Source organism: Corvus hawaiiensis, chromosome 3 (genome assembly GCF_020740725.1).
Source record: "Corvus hawaiiensis isolate bCorHaw1 chromosome 3, bCorHaw1.pri.cur, whole genome shotgun sequence".
NCBI classification, from domain to species: domain Eukaryota; kingdom Metazoa; phylum Chordata; class Aves; order Passeriformes; family Corvidae; genus Corvus; species Corvus hawaiiensis.
Window position 1 is genome coordinate 1,602,019 of NC_063215.1, and position 20,333 is coordinate 1,622,351.

At 55.5% G+C, this 20,333-nt stretch overlaps 2 protein-coding genes and 1 long non-coding RNA gene across 3 annotated transcripts in view; 2 read left to right on the plus strand and 1 right to left on the minus strand.

Annotated features, from left to right (window-relative positions):
- Positions 1-471: 471 nt before the first annotated feature.
- Positions 472-14,728, minus strand: CHRNA2 (cholinergic receptor nicotinic alpha 2 subunit). Its single transcript, XM_048298648.1, is given in 7 exon segments — positions 472-1,412; positions 2,315-3,434; positions 6,562-6,640; positions 6,643-6,670; positions 6,772-6,816; positions 11,124-11,268; positions 14,597-14,728. Coding segments are annotated over 7 exon segments (1,602 nt in total). The 5' UTR covers positions 14,656-14,728; the 3' UTR covers positions 472-1,286.
- LOC125323559 lies at positions 10,868-14,756 on the plus strand. The gene is made up of 3 exons (XR_007202556.1): positions 10,868-11,270; positions 14,466-14,607; positions 14,690-14,756. It is a non-coding gene; the product is annotated as an uncharacterized LOC125323559 (long non-coding RNA).
- Positions 14,757-14,784: 28 nt separating this feature from the next.
- Positions 14,785-20,333, plus strand: part of EFR3B (EFR3 homolog B) — a 31,485-nt gene continuing 25,936 nt past the window's right edge. The window contains 1 exon segment of the mRNA XM_048298363.1: positions 14,785-14,913. Coding sequence (XP_048154320.1) covers positions 14,785-14,913 — 129 coding nt within the window.

The window sequence follows — 20,333 nt, forward strand, 5'->3', positions numbered from 1 at the left end:
GCATGGACAATCCATAGTGTTATCCCTGTCCCACAACTTCCTGGGATTTTGGGATTGTGGGATCATGGGATCATGTCTGTGTCCCTTCTGCATGGACAATCCGAAGCATTATCCCTGTCCCACAATCTCCTGGGATCATGGGATGATGGGTTACTGGGATTATGGGATCACGGGATTGTGGGATCATGTCTGTGTCCCTTCTGCATGGACAATCCAAAGCGTTATCCCTATCCCACAACTTCCTGGGATTGTGGGATGATGGGATACTGGGATCATGGGTTCACAGGATGATGGGATCTTGTCCGTGTCCCTTCTGCATGGACAATCCATAGTGTTATCCATGTCCCACAACTTCCTGGGATTTTGGGATTGTGGGATCATGGGATTGTGTCTGTGTCTCTTCTGCATGGACAATCCGAAGCATTATCCCTGTCACACAATCTCCTGGGATCATGGGATTATGGGTTACTGGGATTATGGGATCATGGGATTATGGGATCACAGGATGATGGGATCATGTCCGTGTCCCTTCTGCATGGACAATCCATAGTGTTATCCCTGTCCCACAACTTCCTGGGATCATGGGATTGTGGGATCATGGGATCATGTCTGTGTCCCTTCTGCATGGACAATCTAAAGCGTTATCCCTGTCCCACAATCTCCTGGGATCATGGGATGATGGGATACTGGGATCATGGGTTCACAGGATGATGGGATCATGTCTGTGTCCCTTCTGCATGGACAATCCAAAGCGTTATCCCTGTCCCACAATCTCCTGGGATCATGGGATGATGGGTTACTGGGATTATGAGATCACGGGATTGTGGGATCATGTCTGTGTCCCTTCTGCATGGACAATCCAAAGCGTTATCCCTATCCCACAACTTCCTGGGATTGTGGGATGATGGGATCATGTCTGTGTCCCTTCTGCATGGACCATCCACGGTGTTATCCCTGTCCCACAACTTCCTGGGATTGTGGGAGTGTGGGATTATGGGATCGTGTCTGCATCCCTTCTGCATGGACAATCCAAAGCATTATCCCTGTCCCACAACCTCCTGGGATCATGGGATTATGGGATCATGGGATTACAGGATCATGCCCATATCCCACATCATCCATGGGCCCATCCAGGTGGTCACCACCACCCCCAGACCACCCCTTACCACATCCCTTTCTCCACCCTCCATTCCCATCCGAGGTTTTCCCCAGCTCCACGTCCCCCCAGCGTCCAGCGGGATGCGGTCACCACCATTCCCACCATTCCCACCATTCCCGGCCCCATCCTAGATCATCCCGGCCATGTAGGGCGGCAGGAAGAGCCCCACGGTGCCGAGCAGGCAGACGATGATGAACATCCAGAGGAAGATCCGGTCGATCACCATGGCCACGTACTTCCAGTCTTCCTTCACCTGCCGGTGGAAAAGGGCCGTGAATCCCTCGGGAATCCCTTCCCGGGAATCTCATGGGATTAGGAGAACCACCCAGGGCTTCCTGGGAATCTGCCTCAGGTTGAGGAGACCCCGCGTGGCGTGGGAAAACCTTGGAGTTTTCCAAGAAATCCTGGGGTGGGGGATGGAGGTCTCCAAGGTAGAGCTGATCCCACCAAGGGTTTTCCAAAACCATTTTGGGAGAAGTGGGAATGCGGCCTCTGAGCTGGGTCTCAGGGGTGGAAGAGGGATCTCCAACATTCCCAAGGCCAACGGGAGCCGGAGGAGCCCTTGACTGACTCTGCAGACCAGGAATCTCCCCAGAGGTGGTCATGGATCTTCTCCCTGGTTTTGGGTCCTTAGGAACCAAGAGCGGATCCCAGAACTGACCATTCCCAGTTTTGGGATCTCGGGAACCATTCATGGATCCCAGAACTGCCCTTCCCAGTTTTGGGATCTCGGGAACCAACCATGGATCCCAGTACTGACCATTCCCAGTTTTGGGATCTCAGGAACCATTCATGGATCCCAGAACTGCCCTTCCCAGTTTTGGGATCTCGGGAACCATTCATGGATCCCAGAACTGCCCTTCCCAGTTTTGGGATCTTGGGAACCAACCATGGATCCCAGAACTGCCCTTCCCAGTTTTGGGTCCTTGGGAACCATTCATGGATCCCAGAACCGACCTCCCTATTTTTGGGATCTCAGGAACCATTCATGGATCCCAGAACTGACCATTCCTAGTTTTGGGTCCTTGGGAACCAACCATGGATCCCAGAACCGACCTCCCTATTTTTGGGATCTCAGGAACCATTCATGGATCCCGGAACTGCCCTTCCCATTTTTGGGCTCTCCGGACCTCATCCATGGATCCCAGAACTCACGGAAAAGTCGGCGTCCTCGGCCCGTAGATGATCCGCGATGTACTGCACCCCTTCCAGGGCCTTCAGAATCCTGGGAGACAGCGCCAAGCCCTGCTCCGAGCCTTCCTCCTCCTCCTCCTCCTCCTCCTCCTTCTCCTCCTCCTTCCCCTTGGATAATCCCCGGGATGCCGAGCCCCCGGGTGCCCTCCCAGCTTGGCCGTAGCGGAACTGGGTTTCCTGGGTGTGGGATTCCACGGAATGGCCGGGATGGCTCGGATAGGTCTTCTCCTCTTCCTCCTCCTCCTCCTCTTCCTCTTCCTCCTCCTCCTCCTCTTCCCACTTGTCATCCACGTCGGTCTCCAGCCAACACCGGGACGTGCTGAGCCGCGTCCCCGGGAGGTCGTATTGTCCCCCCGTTTCCTCGGGGGGCAGCAGCGCCGGCGGCCTCTTCATGAAGAGCCAGCGCGGGATAAAATCCAGGAAAAAACTCCGGACCCAGCGCGGCATGGTGTGGGTGCTGGGCGAGCGGTGGTGGACGTTGAGCACGAAGACGGTGATGATGATGGAGAGGGTGACGAAGATCATGGTGAAGAGCAGGTACTCCCCGATCAGCGGGATGACCAGCGAGGTGGACGGGATGATCTCGGTGATGAGCAGCAGGAAGACGGTGAGGGACAGCAGCACGGAGATGCAGAGCGTGATCTTCTCGCCGCAATCCGAGGGCAGGTAGAAGACCAGGACGGTGAGGCAGGAGATGAGGAGACACGGAATGATGAGGTTGATGGTGTAGAAGAGCGGCAGGCGCCGGATGACGAAGTAGAAGGTGATGTCGGGGTAGATCTCCGTGCAGCAGTCGTATTTCTTGGAATTGTAGGTGCCGATGGCGTTGATGATGGCCCACTCGCCGCTCTCCCAGTAGTCCTTGAGGTCCACGTGGTGGTCCATGTTCTCCAGGTCGATCTTGGCCTTGTCGTAGGTCCAGGAGCCGAACTTCATCTTGCAGTTCTGCTGGTCGAAGGGGAAGAAGGTGACGTCGATGCTGCAGGAGCTCTTGTAGATGGCCGGTGGCACCCACTTGACCGTCCCGTCCCAGAACAGGTGGGCCTTGGTCATGTGGGTCACCGCGAACTCCCCGTCGGCGCTGGAAAGCAGGGAATGGGCAGGTCAGGTTTTTCCCTAGGAATGGGATGGGATGGGATGGGATGGGATGGGATGGGATGGGATGGGATGGGATGGAGATGCCATTGGAGAGCAGGTGAGCCTTGGTCATGTGGGTCACCATGAACTCCCCGTCAGCGCTGGAAAGCAGGGAATGGTCAGGTCAGGTTTTTCCCTAGGAATGAGGATGGGATGGGATGGGATGGGATGGGATGGGATGGGATGGGATGGGATGGGATGGGATGGGATGGGATGGGATGGGATGGGATGGGATGGGATTGGATGGGATGGGATGGGATGGGATGAATTGGATTGGGATGGGATGAGATGGAGATGGCATCAGAGAACAGGTGGGCTTTGGTCATGTGGGTCACCGTGATCTCCCCGTCGGTGCTGGAAAGCAGGGAATGGTCCAGTCAGGTTTTTCCCTAGGAATGGGGATGGGATGAGCCTTGGTTGGAGGTGCTGGGGAGTTGCTGGAGAAGAGATGGGATGGGATGGGATGGGATGGGATGGGATGGGATGGGATGGGATGGAGATGCCATTGGAGAGGAGGTGAGCCTTGGTCATGTGGGTCACCGTGATCTCCCCGTCAGCGCTGGAAAGCAGGGAATGGGCAGGTCAGGTTTTTCCCTAGGAATGGGGTTGGGATGGGATGGGATGGGATGAATTGGATTGGGATGGGATGAGATGGAGATGGCATCAGAGAACAGGTGGGCTTTGGTCATGTGGGTCACCGTGATCTCCCCGTCGGCGCTGGAAAGCAGGGAATGGTCCAGTCAGGTTTTTCCCCTAGGAATGGGGATGGGATGAGCCTTGGTTGGAGGTGCTGGGGAGTTGCTGGAGAAGAGATGGGATGGGATGGGATGGGATGGGATGGGATGGGATGGGATGGGATGGAGATGCCATTGGAGAGGAGGTGAGCCTTGGTCATGTGGGTCACCGTGATCTCCCCGTCGGCGCTGGAAAGCAGGGAATGGGCAGGTCAGGTTTTTCCCTAGGAATGGGGTTGGGATGGGATGGGATGGGATGAATTGGATTGGGATGGGATGAGATGGAGATGGCATCAGAGAACAGGTGGGCTTTGGTCATGTGGGTCACCGTGAACTCCCCATTGGCGCTGGAAAGCAGGGAATGGTCCAGTCAGGTTTTTCCCTAGGAATGGGGATGGGATGAGCCTTGGTTGGAGGTGCTGGGGAGTTGCTGGAGAAGAGATGGGATGGGATGGGATGGGATGGGATGGGATGGGATGGAGATGCCATTGGAGAGCAGGTGAGCCTTGGTCATGTGGGTCACCATGAACTCCCCGTCAGCGCTGGAAAGCAGGGAATGGTCAGGTCAGGTTTTTCCCTAGGAATGAGGATGGGATGGGATGGGATGGGATGGGATGGGATGGGATGGATGGGATGGGATGGGATGGGATGAATTGGATTGGGATGGGATGAGATGGAGATGGCATCAGAGAACAGGTGGGCTTTGGTCATGTGGGTCACCATGATCTCCCCGTCGGTGCTGGAAAGCAGGGAATGGTCCAGTCAGGTTTTTCCCTAGGAATGGGGATGGGATGAGCCTTGGTTGGAGGTGCTGGGGAGTTGCTGGAGAAGAGATGGGATGGGATGGGATGGGATGGGATGGGATGGGATGGAGATGCCATTGGAGAGCAGGTGAGCCTTGGTCATGTGGGTCACCGTGATCTCCCCGTCGGCACTGGAAAGCAGGGAATGGGCAGGTCAGGTTTTTCCCTAGGAATGGGGTTGGGATGGGATGGGATGGGATGGGATGAATTGGATTGGGATGGGATGAGATGGAGATGGCATCAGAGAACAGGTGGGCTTTGGTCATGTGGGTCACCGTGATCTCCCCGTCGGTGCTGGAAAGCAGGGAATGGTCCAGTCAGGTTTTTCCCTAGGAATGGGGATGGGATGAGCCTTGGTTGGAGGTGCTGGGGAGTTGCTGGAGAAGAGATGGGATGGGATGGGATGGGATGGGATGGGATGGGATGGGATGGGATGGAGATGCCATTGGAGAGCAGGTGAGCCTTGGTCATGTGGGTCACCGTGATCTCCCCGTCGGCGCTGGAAAGCAGGGAATGGTCCAGTCAGGTTCTTCCCTAGGAATGGGATGGGATGAGCCTTGGTTGGAGGTGCTGGGGAGTTGCTGGAGAAGAGATGGGATGGGATGGGATGGGATGGATGATGGGATGGGATGGGATGGAGATGCCATTGGAGAGCAGGTGAGCCTTGGTCATGTGGGTCACCGTGATCTCCTCGTCGGCACTGGAAAGCAGGGAATGGGCAGGTCAGGTTTTTCCCTAGGAATGGGGTTGGGATGGGATGGGATGGGATGAATTGGATTGGGATGGGAATGAGATGGAGATGGCATCAGAGAACAGGTGGGCTTTGGTCATGTGGGTCACCGTGATCTCCCCGTCGGTGCTGGAAAGCAGGGAATGGTCCAGTCAGGTTTTTCCCTAGGAATGGGGATGGGATGAGCCTTGGTTGGAGGTGCTGGGAGTTGCTGGAGAAGAGATGGGATGGGATGGGATGGGATGGGACGGGACGGGACTGATGGGATGGAGATGGCATCAGAGAACAGGTGAGCCTTGGTCATGTGGGTCACCATGAACTCCCCGTCAGCGCTGGAAAGCAGGGAATGGGCAGGTCAGGTTTTTCCCTAGGAAATGGGGATGGGATGGGATGGGATGGTTGGGATGGGTTAAAGGGATGGGATGGGATGGGATGGGTTAAAGGGATGGGTTAAAGGGCTGGGATGGGATGGGTTAAAGGGATGGGAAGGGATGGGTTAAAGGGATGGGATGGGTTAAAGGGATGGGATGGGTTGATGGGATGGGATGGGTAAAGGGATGGGATGGGTTAAAGGGATGGGATGGGATGGGATTGGTTAAAGGGATGGGATGGGATGGGATGGGATTGGTTGATGGGATGGGATGGGATGGGATGGGATTGGTTAAAGGGATGGGATGGGATGCAGGAATGGAATGGATCATGTGACCTGCAGGAATGAGGATGGGAAAGGAAGGGAAGGGGAGAGAAGGGGAAGGGGAATTTCCATCTTTCCCAGGAATTCTCCATCCCGGCAGCGTCACTCACTTGTTGTACAGGACGATATCCGGGATCCAGATCATTTCGGAGGGCACCCGGATGGACGTGACGTTGTCGTACTCGCCGGATCCCAGCGCAGTTTGTAGTCACTCCATTCCTGCCAGGACACACGGAGCAGATCCATGGAGATCCATCCACCAAACCACCCTGGCCGGAGTCATTCCCAAATCCCATTCCCGGATCGGGACCAGCTCCTACCTGCTTCAGCCAGACGTTGGTGGTCATCATTTGGTTCTTCTCATCCTGCGGTGGGAAAGAGGGATGAGGCGGGATGAGATCCCGAGGGAATGTCCTGGCCACGCCTCGTCCCTAAATTCCAGCTTTCCTCGGGATCGGCTCCCGCTGCCAGCCCAAGGAAGAGTTTTCCTGGGATATCTGGTCACTAGAGGGCAGCAGGGAATGGCTTCTGGCAGGGAACGGCTCGGGGGGAGGGAGGGGATGGTCAAGGATCGAGGGATGGGGATAGGGGGATAGAGGGATATAGGGATAGAGGGATAAAGGGAGATAGGGGGATAGGGGGATATAGGGATCTGGATAGGGGGATATAGGGATAGGGGGATAGGGGGATAGGGGGATATAGGGATCTAGATAGGGGGATATAGGGATAGGGGATATAGGGATAGGGTGATATAGGGATAGGGGGATATAGGGATCTAGATAGGGGGATATAGGGATAGGGGGGATAGGGGGATAGGGGGATATAGGGATCTAGATAGGGGGATATAGGGATAGGGGGATATAGGGATATAGGGATAGAGGGATAAAGGGAGATAGGGGGATAGGGGGATATAGGGATCTGGATAGGGGGATATAGGGATAGGGGGATAGGGGGATATAGGGATAGGGGGATATAGGGATCTAGATAGGGGGATATAGGGATAGGGGGATAGGGGGATAGGGGGATATAGGATCTAGATAGGGGGATATAGGGATAGGGGATATAGGGATGGGGGGATAAACGGATAGGGGGATGGGAGATATAGGGATAGGGGGATAAAGGGATAGGGGGATAGAGGGATATGGATAGGGGGATAAAGGGATAGGGGGATATAGGGATAGAGGGATAGGGGGATGGGGGATGTAGGGATAGGGGGATGGGGGATATAGGGATAGGGGGATATAGGGATAGGGGGATAGAGGGATAGGGGGATAGAGGGATATAGGGATAGAGGGATAGGGGGGATGAAGGGATAGGGGGATGGGGGATAGGGGGATATAGGGATAGAGGGATATAGGGATAGGGGGATAGGGGGGATGAAGGGATAGGGGGATGGGGGATAGGGGGATATAGGGATAGAGGGATAGGGGGATGGGGGATAGGGGGATATAGGATAGAGGGATATAGGGATAGAGGGATAGGGGGATGGGGGGATATAGGGATAGAGGGATATAGGGATAGAGGGATAGGGGGATAAAGGGATAGGGGGGATAAAGGGCTAGGGGGATGGTGGGTATAGGGGGATATGGGGATAGGGGGATATAGGGATAGGGGGGATGGGGATAGAGGGATAGGGGGATATAGGGCTAGGGGGATAAAGGGATAGGGGGATAGTGGGATGGGGGATAGAGGGATAGGGGGATAGGGGGATGGAGGGATAGGGGGATATAGGGATAGGGGAATGGGGAATAGAGGGATAGAGGGATCTGGATAGGGGGATAGAGGGATCTGGATAGGGGGATAAAGGGATAGGGGGATAGACAGATATAGGGATAAAAGGATAGGGGATGGGGGATAAAGGGATGAGGAACAGGGTATAGAGGGAGGGAGGGAGGGGTGGATGGAGGGATAAAGGGATAAAAGGATAGGGAATAGGGGGATAGAGGGATAAAGGGATGGGGATAGGGGGATCTGGATAGGGGATAAAGGGATAGGGGGATAGACAGATATAGGGATAAAAGGATAGGGGATGGGGGGATAAGGGGATAAAGGGATGAGGAACAGGGGATGGATGGATGGATGGAGGATGGATGGAGGGATGGATGGAGGGATGGATGGATGGAGGGATGGATGGATGGATGGAGGGATGGATGAGGATGGATGGATGGAGGGGATGGATGGAGGGATGGATGGAACCATGGACTGGAACCATGGATGGATGGATGGAGGGAGGGATGGAATGGAAGGATGGATGGATGATGGACGGAGGGATGGATGGATGGATGGATGGAGGGATGGATGGAATGGATGGAGGGATGGATGGAGGGATGGATGGAACCATGGATGGAACCATGGATGGATGATGGAGGGAGGGATGGATGGAGGGATGGATGGATGGCTGGAGGGAGGGATGGATGGAGGGAGGGATGGAGGGAGGGAGGGATGGAGGGATGGAGGGATGGAGGGATGGATGGATGGAGGGAGGGATGATGGAGGAGGGCTGGATGGGCAGGGATGGATGGAGGGATGGATGGAGGGAGGGATGGATGGAGGGATGGAGGGAGGGATGGATGGAGGATGGATGGAGGGATGGATGGAACCATGGATGGAACCATGGATGGATGGATGGAGGGAGGGATGGATGGAGGGATGGATGGATGGATGGAGGGAGGGATGGATGGAGGGAGGGATGGAGGGAGGGAGGGATGGAGGGAGGGATGGAGGGATGGAGGGATGGAGGGATGGATGGAGGGATGGAGGGATGGATTGAGGGAGGGATGGATGGAGGGATGGATGGAGGGATGGAGGGATGGGATGGAGGGACTGGATGGATGGAGGGATGGATGGAGGGAGGGATGGAGGGAGGGATGGATGGAGGGAGGGATGGATGGAGGGAGGGATGGAGGGATGGATGGAGGGATGGATGGGGGATGGAGGGATGGAGGGATGGTTGGAGGGAGGGATGGATGGAGGGATGGATGGAGGGATGGAGGGATGGATGGAGGGATGGATGGATGGAGGGATGGAGGGATGGATGGAGGAGGGAGGTTGGAGGGAGGGATGGATGGAGGGATGGAGGGATGGATGGATGGAGGGATGGATGGAGGGATGGATGGAGGGAGGGAGGGATGGAGGGAGGGAGGGATGGAGGGAGGGATGGAGGGAGGGAGGGATGGATGGAGGGATGGATGGAGGGATGGATGGAGGGATGGATGGATGATGGAGGGAGGGAATGGAGGGATGGAGGGATGGATGGAGGGTAGGGATGGAGGAGGGAGGGATGGAGGGATGGATGGAGGGATGGAGGGATGGAGGGATGGATGGATGGAGGGAGGGATGGATGGAGGGAGGGATGGAGGGAGGGATGGATGGAGGGGATGGATGGAGGGAGGGAGGGATGGATGGATGGATGGAGGGATGGATGGAGGGAGGAGGGATGGATGGTGGGAGGGATTGGAGGGATGATGAATGGATCCATGGATGGAGGGATGGATGGAGGGATGGATGGAGGGATGGATGGACAAATGGCTGGACAGACAATCCCAGAGGTTCCCAAGGCAGGAGGATGCCGGATAAGGACATGGACGGGATGAAACCCGGCCGTTTTTCCTGGTTGGGGGAAAGAAAGGATCGGGATGGAGAGCAGGGATGCAGATTCCCGGCTCCTTGGAGGCCTGTGGTCCTGCTGGAAAAGGCCACATTCCAGGCCAGGCTGGACGGGGCTTGGAGCAGCCTGGGATAGGGGAAGGTGTCGGGGTTGGAATGGGATGGGATTGAAGGTCCCTTCCCACCCAAAGCATTCCGGGATCTGGGATTCCATGGAGCTGCTGGGATGGCTCCAGGCTGGGGTTCTGATTCCCAGCACACAAATCCCGTGGGATGCAGCTCCAAGGGATTCAAGGATCCAGGGAATCCTCGGAGCCGCTTCCCGAGCCTGAAGGGGCTCCAGGAGAGCTGGGATTTGGGATAAAGGCCGGAGGGGCAGGAGGCAGGGAATGGCTTCCCAGTGGGAAAGGGGAGCTCGGGCTGGGATCTTGGGAAGGAATTCGCGGCTGGGCTGGAATTCCCAGGGAATGGCCGGATCCCTGGCAGTGTCCAAGGAAAGGCTGGAGCAGCCTGGGATCATCGGGGCAGGTGCCGGCCTTGGAATGGGATGGGATTGAAGCTGCGTGGATCCCAGCCAAAGCATTCCGGGATTGTGGGATGCAGGAGGCTCCGAATCCATGGCCAGGGGTTTTTCTGGAAGTCGGGGATGGGAAAGGGAAGGGAGAGCCTTCCTGGAGTGCCGAGATTCCCAGGGAAGGGCCTGGAGGCCGGAATTCCTTCCCGCAGAGGAGTCGGGCTGGGGCTGGATCCAATGGCAGGCTGGGAGAGGCGGGAATGGAGGGATTTCCTGGGAAAGGGGAGCTCGGGCTGGGATCTTGGGAAGGGATTCCCGGCTGCGCTGGAATTCCCAGGGAATGCCCGGCTGCCCCTGGATCCCACCTGGGGTATCCAAGGATGGATTTGAACCACCCTGGCATCGTGGCAGCTATCGGGCTTGGATCGGAATTCTTCGGGATTGAAGGTCCTTTCCCACCCAAACCATTCCGGAATGGGGGAATGCCAACCTCCCCTCAGTCCGGCAGCCCGGTGGGAGCAGCCGGAATCCCAAATCCCGGGAATTACGCACCACGTCGATGAGCTGGGCGATGGAGAGGCCGAAGCGGACGATGACCACGTCGGAAGTGTTGGGAACGGGCCGGGACCAGCGGTTGTATCCGAAAAAAGGCGCTTGAAGAGCCGATCCTCCGCGTGGCTCCCGCGCTGGCCGCCGGCTGTGAGAATTCGGGAATTTGGGAATTCGGGAATTCACCCCCTCCCGGATCCATCCCTGCTCCTCACCGGGAGCTCTCCCAGTTCCCCCCCCTGCTGCCCTTACTGGTGCCACTGGTTTGGCTCTGGGAGGGGCGGGGTGAGCCCGGCCTGGGGATGGATGCGGCTTTTCCGGAGGGCATTCCCGAGGTTGGGATGGGAAGGAGTTTTCCTGAAATTCCTCGGTGCCCTCGGCTGCTGCGTCGCTGCCCGGCCTCGCTCGTGGCAAGGATCCATAAATTTCCGGGAGAGAGCGGAGGGAGGGAAAAGGGATCCAGGAAAGGGGATGGAAAAGAGATGGAGAGAGGGATACAGGGATGGAAAAGGGAGGGAAAAGTATGGAGAAGGGATACAGGGATGGAAACGGGATGGAGAGAGGGATAAAGGGATGGAAAAGGGGTGGAGGGATGGAAAAGGGGATGGAAAACAGATGGAGGGCAGGATGGAAAAAGGAGGGAAAAGGGATGGAGGGAAAAGAAGATGGAAAAGGGAGGGAGGGAGAGAGAGATGGAGAAGGGAGGGAGGAACGGAGGGATAAAGGGATGGAAAAGGGATCCAGGGAAAGGGGATGGAAAAGGGATGGGAAAGGGATGAGGGAAAAGGGGATACAGGGATAGAAAAGGGAGGGAAAAGGATGGAAATGGGATACAGGGATGGAAATGGGATGGAGAGAGGGATAAAGGGATGGGAAAGGGAAACAGGGATGGGAAAGGGATACAGGAAAGGGATACAAGGAAAAGGGGATGGATAAAGGGATGGAGGGAGGGATAAAGGGATGGGAAAGGGAGGGAAAAGGGAGGGGAAAAGGATAGAAAATGGATACAGAGATGGAAAATGGATGGAGAGAGGATAAAGGGATGGGAAAGGGATGGAGGGACGGAAAAAGGATCCAGGGATGGATAAAGGGATGGAAAATGATACAAGGAGGGCGGGATGGGAAAGGAAGGGATGGATACAGGGATGAGAAAGGGATGGGAAAGGGATGGAAAATGGAGAGAGGGAAGGAGGGATGGAAAAGGGATGAAGGGATGGAAAAGGGGATGGAAAACGGAGGGCAGGATGGAAGAGGGAGGGAGAGAGGGATGGAAAAGGGATGGAAAAGGGATGGAGAAGGGAATACAGGGATGGAAAAGGGATAGAGGGATGGGAAAGGGATCCAGGGAAAGGGATACAAGGAAAAGGGGATGGATAAAGGGATGGAGGGAGGGATAAAGGGATGGGAAAGGGATGGAAAAGGGAGGGAAAAGGATGGAAAAGGGAGGGGAAAGGATGGAAAATGGATACAGGGATGGAAAATGGATGGAGAGAGGGATAAAGGGATGGGAAAGGGATGGAGAGAGGAATAAAGGGATGGAAAGGGATGGAAAAGGAAGGGGAAAGGATGGAAAAGGAGGGGAAAGGATGGAAAAGGGAGGGGAAAGGATGGAAAAGGGATACAGGGATGGAAAATGGATGGAGAGAGGGATAAAGGGATGGGAAAGGGATGGAGGGACGGAAAAAGGATCCAGGGATGGATAAAGGGATGGAAAAGGATACAAGGAGGGCGGGATGGGAAAGGGAAGGGATGGATACAGGGATGGGAAAGGGATGGGAAAGGGATACAGGGAGGGGAGGAATGGAAAAGGGATGGAGAGAGGGATAAAAGAGATGGAAAAGGGATGGAAAATGGAGGGAGGGAGGAGAGAGGGAGGGAGAGAGGGAGGGAGGGATGGAAAAGGGATGGAAAATGGAGAGAGGGAGGGAGGGACGGAAAAGGGATGAAGGGATGGAAAAGGGGATGGAAAACAGATGGAAGGCGGGATGGAAAAGGGATCCAAGGAAAAGGGGATGGAAAAGAGATGGAGAGAGGGATACAGGGATGGAAAAGGGAGGGAAAAGTATGGAAAAGGGATCCAGGGATGGAAACGAGATGGAGAGAGGGATAAAGGGATGGGAAAGGGATCCAGGGAAAGGGGATGGAAAAGGGATGGGAAAGGGATGGAGGGAAAAGGGGATACAGGGATGGAAAAGGGAGGGAAAAGGATGGAGAAGGGATCCAGGGATGGAAACGGGATGGAGAGAGGGATAAAGGGATGGAAAAGGGATGGAGGGATGGGAAAGGGATACAAGGAAAAGGGGATGGATAAAGGGATGGAGGGAGGGATGAAGGGATGGGAAAGGGAGGGAAAAGGATGGAAAAGGGAGGGGAAAGGACGGAAAATGGATACAGGGATGGAAAATGGATGGAGAGAGGGATAAAGGGATGGGAAAGGGATGGAGGGACGGAAAAAGGATCCAGGGATGGATAAAGGGATGGAAAAGGATACAAGGAGGGCGGGATGGGAAAGGGGATGGGAAACAGAGGAAGGGAGGAATGGAAAAGGGATGGAAAAGGGAGGGATGGATACAAGGATGGAAAGGGATGGAAAAGGGATGGAAAAGGGATGGAAAAGGGATGGAGGGATGGGAAAGGGATACAAGGAAAAGGGGGATGGATAAAGGGATGGAGGGAGGGATGAAGGGATGGGAAAGGGAGGGAAAAGGATGGAAAAGGGAGGGGAAAGGACGGAAAATGGATACAGGGATGGAAAATGGATGGAGAGAGGGATAAAGGGATGGGAAAGGGATGGAGGGACGGAAAAAGGATCCAGGGATGGATAAAGGGATGGAAAAGGATACAAGGAGGGCGGGATGGGAAAGGGGATGGGAAACAGAGGAAGGGAGGAATGGAAAAGGGATGGAAAAGGGAGGGATGGATACAAGGATGGAAAGGGATGGAAAAGGGATGGAAAAGGGATGGAAAAGGGATACGGGGAGGGAGGGCTCTGCGCGACCCAAGACTCGCGGTCCAGGCGGCTTTTCCCGGGAATTCGGCTGGGAACGCGGCCCCCCAACCCAGCCCAAACCCCTTCCAAGCTTTTCCCGCCGTCGGAAAGGCCCCGGGGTCGCATTTTAGCCGGGAATTCGTCTGAATTCCCAAAAAACCTGAATTCATTGACCTGAAAGCCAGCCCCGGGGGGGGCGTTGGGTGGCCAGCTCATGGAATGTCGACGGAAAACCGAACCCAAATCCCATTTTTCTCCCCCGGCATTCCCAGATTTTGGAAGCGCAGGGGAGGGATGCGGGATTGCAGAGGCGCATTCCCTAAGGAAGGACCCCGAGGAGACCCCAAATTTTCCAGGTGGATCCAGAAGGAAACGAAGCCCATCCCAGCCTGGCTCGCGGGAAACCGGGAATTCACAACTCCCCTCCCTCTTCCCGAAGTTTTTGAGGAATTCCAGGAAGTCCAGGGAAAAACGGAGCCGTCCTTACCCGCCCGGAAGGTGAGGAAGCAGCACAGGAGGAGCGGGAAAATCCCATGGGAAAAGCATCCCGAGCTCCCCATGGATCCTCTCCTTGGAGCAGCCGGAAAATCCCCCTTGGAAATGGCGCCAAGGAAGCTCAGCGGGAACGGCCCCGGCGAGGGAATTCCGGCGGCGTTTCCATGGATTTGGGCCGGGATGCGGCCGGATCGGGATGCGCTGCCGAGTCACCGATCCCGGATTTTATTCCTGGAAAACAACGGAGAGCGGCGCTGCCGCCGGAATGTCCCCCGGGATGTCCTCGAGGCCATTCCAAAGCTTCTCCAGGCGGGAGCAGCGCTTGGAGAGGAAAAGATTCCCAAAAAATCTGCTTTGCGCTCCTTGGGGAAGGGGGAAATCCAGGGATTTGCTGCTCTGCATGGATCCCGGTTTTCCAGGGATTCTCCATCCATCCATGGATCGGGGGGATTCCCGCCCCCCGGCACAGCAAATCCCTGGAAAAGGAGGAATCTCTTCCCTGCAGAGGCTCCGGAATCCGCTCCCAAGGTGACTTTCCCACACCCTTCCCATTCCAGGATGTTCCTGGGAATCACGGAGTGCTTTGGGTGGGAAGAGACCTTGGAGATCCCGGGAATTCCACGGGCAGGGACGATTTTCCCGCTTCCCTTTCCCACGGTTTTTTTTATCCCCTCGGGGTTCAATTCCTGCTGGGAATGGAAAGGGATGAAAAAAAACCCCCACGGAGCCTTCCCGGCTCCCTCCTCATCCTCGGCGCCGTTTTCCGGGATACCGGGATGATGGAGGGGTTGGAAAAACAGCAGGAAAAGCGTCGTCCACGGAGGGGAAAATGACGGGATGGGCCTCTCCGGGATGAGATGTTGGAATATTCCCGAGGGGAGCTGCTGCCGCTCCAGCGGGAATTCCGTGGGCTCCGGAGGAGGTTGGAGAGGGATGATCCAAGGGGATTGGAGGGAGGGAGAGGATCCCGCCGGGAATGCGCAGCCATGGATGGAGCTGGGATGGGGACGGATGAAGGGTGGGAATTGGGATGGATGGAGGGAGGGGGGGGGGGAGACGGCACCGATCCCAAATCCCAAATCCCAAATCCCAAATCCCAAATCCCAAATCCTGCTGCTTCCTTGCTCCCAACTCTCTCCGCATCCCCTGCAAAAATTCCTGCCCTTCGGAGCTGTTCCAGGGCTTTTCCAAGGGTTTTTCCAAAGCTTTTCCAAGGTTTTTTCTTCATCCCACATCCCTTTCCATCCCCTGCAAAAATTCCTGCCCCTCCAAGCTTTTCCAGGCTTTTTCAGGGCTTTTCCAGGGCTTTTCCAGGGTTTTTCCTTGCTCCCACATCCCTCTCCATCCCCTGTAAAAAATTCCTGCCCTTCAGAGCTGTTCCGGGGCTTTTCCAGGACTTTTCCCAAGGTTTTTCCTTGATCCCACATCCCTCTCCATCCCCTGTAAAAATTCCTGCCCTTCGGAGCTTTTCCAGGGCTTTCCAAGGCTTTTCCAAGATTTTTCCTTGCTCCCACATCCCTCTCCCTTCCCTGTAAAAATTCCTGCCCTTCGGAGCTGTTCCAGGGCTTTTCCAAGGGTTTTTCCAAAGCTTTTCCAAGGTTTTTTTCTTCATCCCACATCCCTCTCCATCCCCTGCAAAAATTCCTCCCCCTCCAAGCTTTTCCAGGGTTTTTCCACGGATTTTCCAGGGCTTTTCCAAGGCTTTTCCAGGATTTTTCCTTCATCCCACATCCCTCTCCATTCCCTGCCACAATTCCTCCCCCTCCAAGCTTTTCCAAGGCTTTTTCAGGGCTTTTCCAAGGATTTTTCCTTCATCCCACATCCCTCTCCATCCCCTGCCACAATTCCTGCCCCTCAAGGCTTTTCCAGGGCTTTTCCAAGGCTTTTCCAGGATTTTTCCTTGCTCCCACATCCCTCTGCATCCCCAGCCACAATTCCTCCCCCTCAAGGCTTTTCCAAGGCTTTTCCAGGGCTTTTCCAGGATTTTTCCTTCATCCCACATCCCTCTCCGTTCTCTGCCACAATTCCTCCCCCTCCAAGCTTTTCCAAGGCTTTTCCAAGGTTTTTCCTTGCTCCCACATCCGTCTGCATCCCCTGCAAAGATTCCTGCCCCTCGAAGCTTTTTCCAGTGCTTTTTCCAAGGCTTTTCCAAGGCTTTTCCTTGCTCCCACATCCCTCTCCCTTCCCTGTAAAAATTCCTGCCCCTCGAAGCTGTTCCAAGGCTTTCCCAAGGCTTTTCCAAGGCTTTTCCAAGGTTTTCCAGCGGCAAGCAGCAGCGCTGGCCGATCCCAGCCCTCCTCCCTGCCCTTCCCTCCAGCCCTGCCTCGCATTCCCGCATCCCAAGGATTTCCCGGCTGGATTTTCCCCCTCCCCAGCTGCACTCGCAGCCCCTCCGCGCCTGGAAAACGCCATTCCCCGCTTTCCCGAGCACTTTCCCGGCGGGATGCGCAGCCCTGCCCCGGGCTGGATCCAAGGAAAAGCTGGAAAAGCTCCCGCCATCAACCAAGGAAGCGGCGAAGGAAAAACCGGGAATTTCTGGGATTTCAAAGCGGTCACAGGGAGGGATTTGAGGGAATTTCGGGAATTTTTAAACGGGAACTTCCAGCCGAGCTGGGAAAGTTTCCCTCTCCAGCGCTTCCCGAGCATTCCCGGCGCTCCGCAAAGAGCTGGAATGCCGGCGATTCGCCAGGAAAATCCCAGTTTTTCCTCCTTTCCCACCCTCGGGAATCCAAGGAATCTCCTTACCTGCATTCCAGCTGGGATCGGGAGGCGGGATCGGGATGCGGCGCCCGCCGAGCGCTCCCGGCCAAAATCTGGGATCGGATCGGGAGAGGGAGGGAGCGGAGCGGAGTCCGGGAGGGCGGGGACGGCGAGGGAGGAGGGAAAATCCTGGAAAAGCTGGGAAGGAGGGGAAGGATCGGGGGAGGAGGGAGGGGAAGGACCGGGAAGTGCTGGGAAAGGATGGAATTGGCGGGGATTTTTGGGAATGGGATGAGGAGAGGGAAGGGGGGGTTGGGAATCGTGGGAAAAGTGGGAATTGGCGGGGATTTTTGGGGAAAAGACCGGGAATGGGATGGGGGGAAGGGAAGGGGGGGGTTGGGAATCATGGAAGGGATGGAATTGGCGGGGATTTTTGGGGAATGGGATGGGGAGAGGGAAGGGGGGGTTGGGAATTGTGGGAAAAGGATGGAATCCTGGGGTTTTTTGGGATTGGGATGAGGAGAGGGGGGTTGGGAATCATGGAAAGGATGGAATTGGCGGGGATTTTTGGGAATGGGATGAGGGAGAGGGAAGCGGGGGTTGGGAATTTTGGGAAAAGTGGGAATTGGCGGGGATTTTTTGGGGGGGGAATGGGATGGGGAGAGGGAAGGGGGGTTGGGAATTGTGGGAAAAGGATGGAATTGGCGGGGATTTTTGGGAATGGGATGGGATGAGGGAAGGGGGGGTTGGGAATTTTGGGAAAGGATGGAATCCTGGGGTTTTTTTGGGATTGGGATGAGGAGGAGGGGGGTTGGGAATCATGGAAAGGATGGAATTGGCGGGGATTTTTGGGAATGGGATGAGGAGAGGGAAGCGGGGGTTGGGAATTTTGGGAAAAGTGGGAATTGGCGGGGATTTTTTGGGAATGGGATGGGGAGAGGGAAGGGGGGGTTGGGAATTTTGGGAAAGGATGGAATCCTGGGGTTTTTTGGGAATGGGATGAGGAGAGGGAAGGGGGGGTTGGGAATTGTGGGAAAAGTGGGAATTGGCGGGGGTTTTTTTGGGAATGGGATGAGGAATTCGGGAAGGGGGGTTGGAACGGGAATATTTTGGGAATGGGAAGGAATTTTCCCTCTGGGAGACACCGATGGGGTGGGAACAGGGATTGGGAACGGGAATATTTTGGGAATTTCCTCCTCCATTGAATTCCCGCCGAGGAAACCCGGGAATGCCATTCCCAGCTCCCTGAGGGCCCTTCCCGAGGATTCGCTTTCCCTTTCCCTTGGAAAATGAGGGAAGAGGCGGATCCAGGCCCCTGGAATTGCTCCGGGTTGATCCCGATGCCCACGGATGCCAAATTCCATCAATCCCACCCCGGTTTTTTTGGGATTGTGGCTGCTCCGGGATCCCTGGAATTGTCCGGATGCCAAATTCCATCAATCCCACCCCGGTTTTTTTTGGGATTGTGGCTGCTCCGGGATCCCTGGAATTGTCCGGATGCCAAATTCCATCAATCCCACCCCGGTTTTTTTTTTGGGATTGTGGCTGCTTCGGGATCCCTGGAATTGTCCGGATGCCAAATTCCATCAATCCCACCCCAGTTTTTTGGGAATGCGGCCTGCTCCGGGATCCCTGGAATTGTCCGGATGCCAAATTCCATCAATCCCCCCACCCCTGGATTTTTTGGGATTGTGGCTGCTCCGGGATCCCTGGAATTGTCCGGATGCCAAATTCCATCAATCCCACCACCCCTGGATTTTTTGGGATTGTGGCTGCTCCGGGATCCCTGGAATTGTCCGGATGCCAAATTCCATCAATTCCCCCAATTTTTTTGGGAATGTGGCTGCTCCGGGATCCCTGGAATTGTCCGGATGCCAAATTCCATCAATTCCCCCAATTTTTTTGGGATTGCGGCTGCTCCAGGATCCCTGGAATTGTCCGGATGCCAAATTCCATCAATCCCACCACCCCTGGTTTTTTTGGGATTGCGGCTTGCTCCGGGATCCCTGGAATTGTCCGGATGCCAAATTCCATCAATTCCCCCACCCCTGGATTTTTTGGGAATGCGGCTGCTCCGGGATCCCTGGAATTGTCCGGATGCCAAATTCCATCAATCCCACCCCTGGATTTTTTGGGATTGCGGCTGCTCGGGATCCCTGGAATTGTCCGATGCCAAATTCCATCAATCTCCCCACCCCTGGTTTTTTTGGGATTGTGGCTGCTCCGGGATCCCTGGAATTGTCCGGATGCCAAATTCCATCAATTCCCCCAATTTTTTTGGAATGTGGCTGCTCCGGGATCCCTGGAATTGTCCGGATGCCAAATTCCATCAATTCCCCCAATTTTTTTGGGAATGCGGCTGCTCCGGGATCCCTGGAATTGTCCGGATGCCAAATTCCATCAATCCCACCACCCCTGGTTTTTTTGGGATTGCGGCTGCTCCGGGATCCCTGGAATTGTCCGGATGCCAAATTCCATCAATTCCCCCACCCCTGGATTTTTTGGGAATGTGGCTGCTCCGGGATCCCTGGAATTGTCCGGATGCCAAATTCCATCAATCCCCCCACCCCTGGATTTTTTGGGAATGCGGCTGCTCCGGGATCCCTGGAATTGTCCGGATGCCAAATTCCATCAATCCCCCCACCCCTGGCATTTTTTTGGGATTGTGGCTGCTCCGGGATCCCTGGAATTGTCCGGATGCCAAATTCCATCAATCCCACCACCCCTGGATTTTTTGGGATTGTGGCTGCTCCGGGATCCCTGGAATTGTCCGGATGCCAAATTCCATCAATTCCCCCAATTTTTTTGGAATGCGGCTGCTCCGGGATCCCTGGAATTGTCCGGATGCCAAATTCCATCAATTCCCCCAATTTTTTTGGGATTGTGGCTGCTCCGGGATCCCTGGAATTGTCCAAGGAAAGCTTGGAGCGCCCTGGGCTAGCGGGAGGTGTCCCATGGAATGGGATGATCCATAAAGTCCCAAACCATTCCCTAATTCCATGATTTTTTAGAATTCCTTCCGTTTTGAA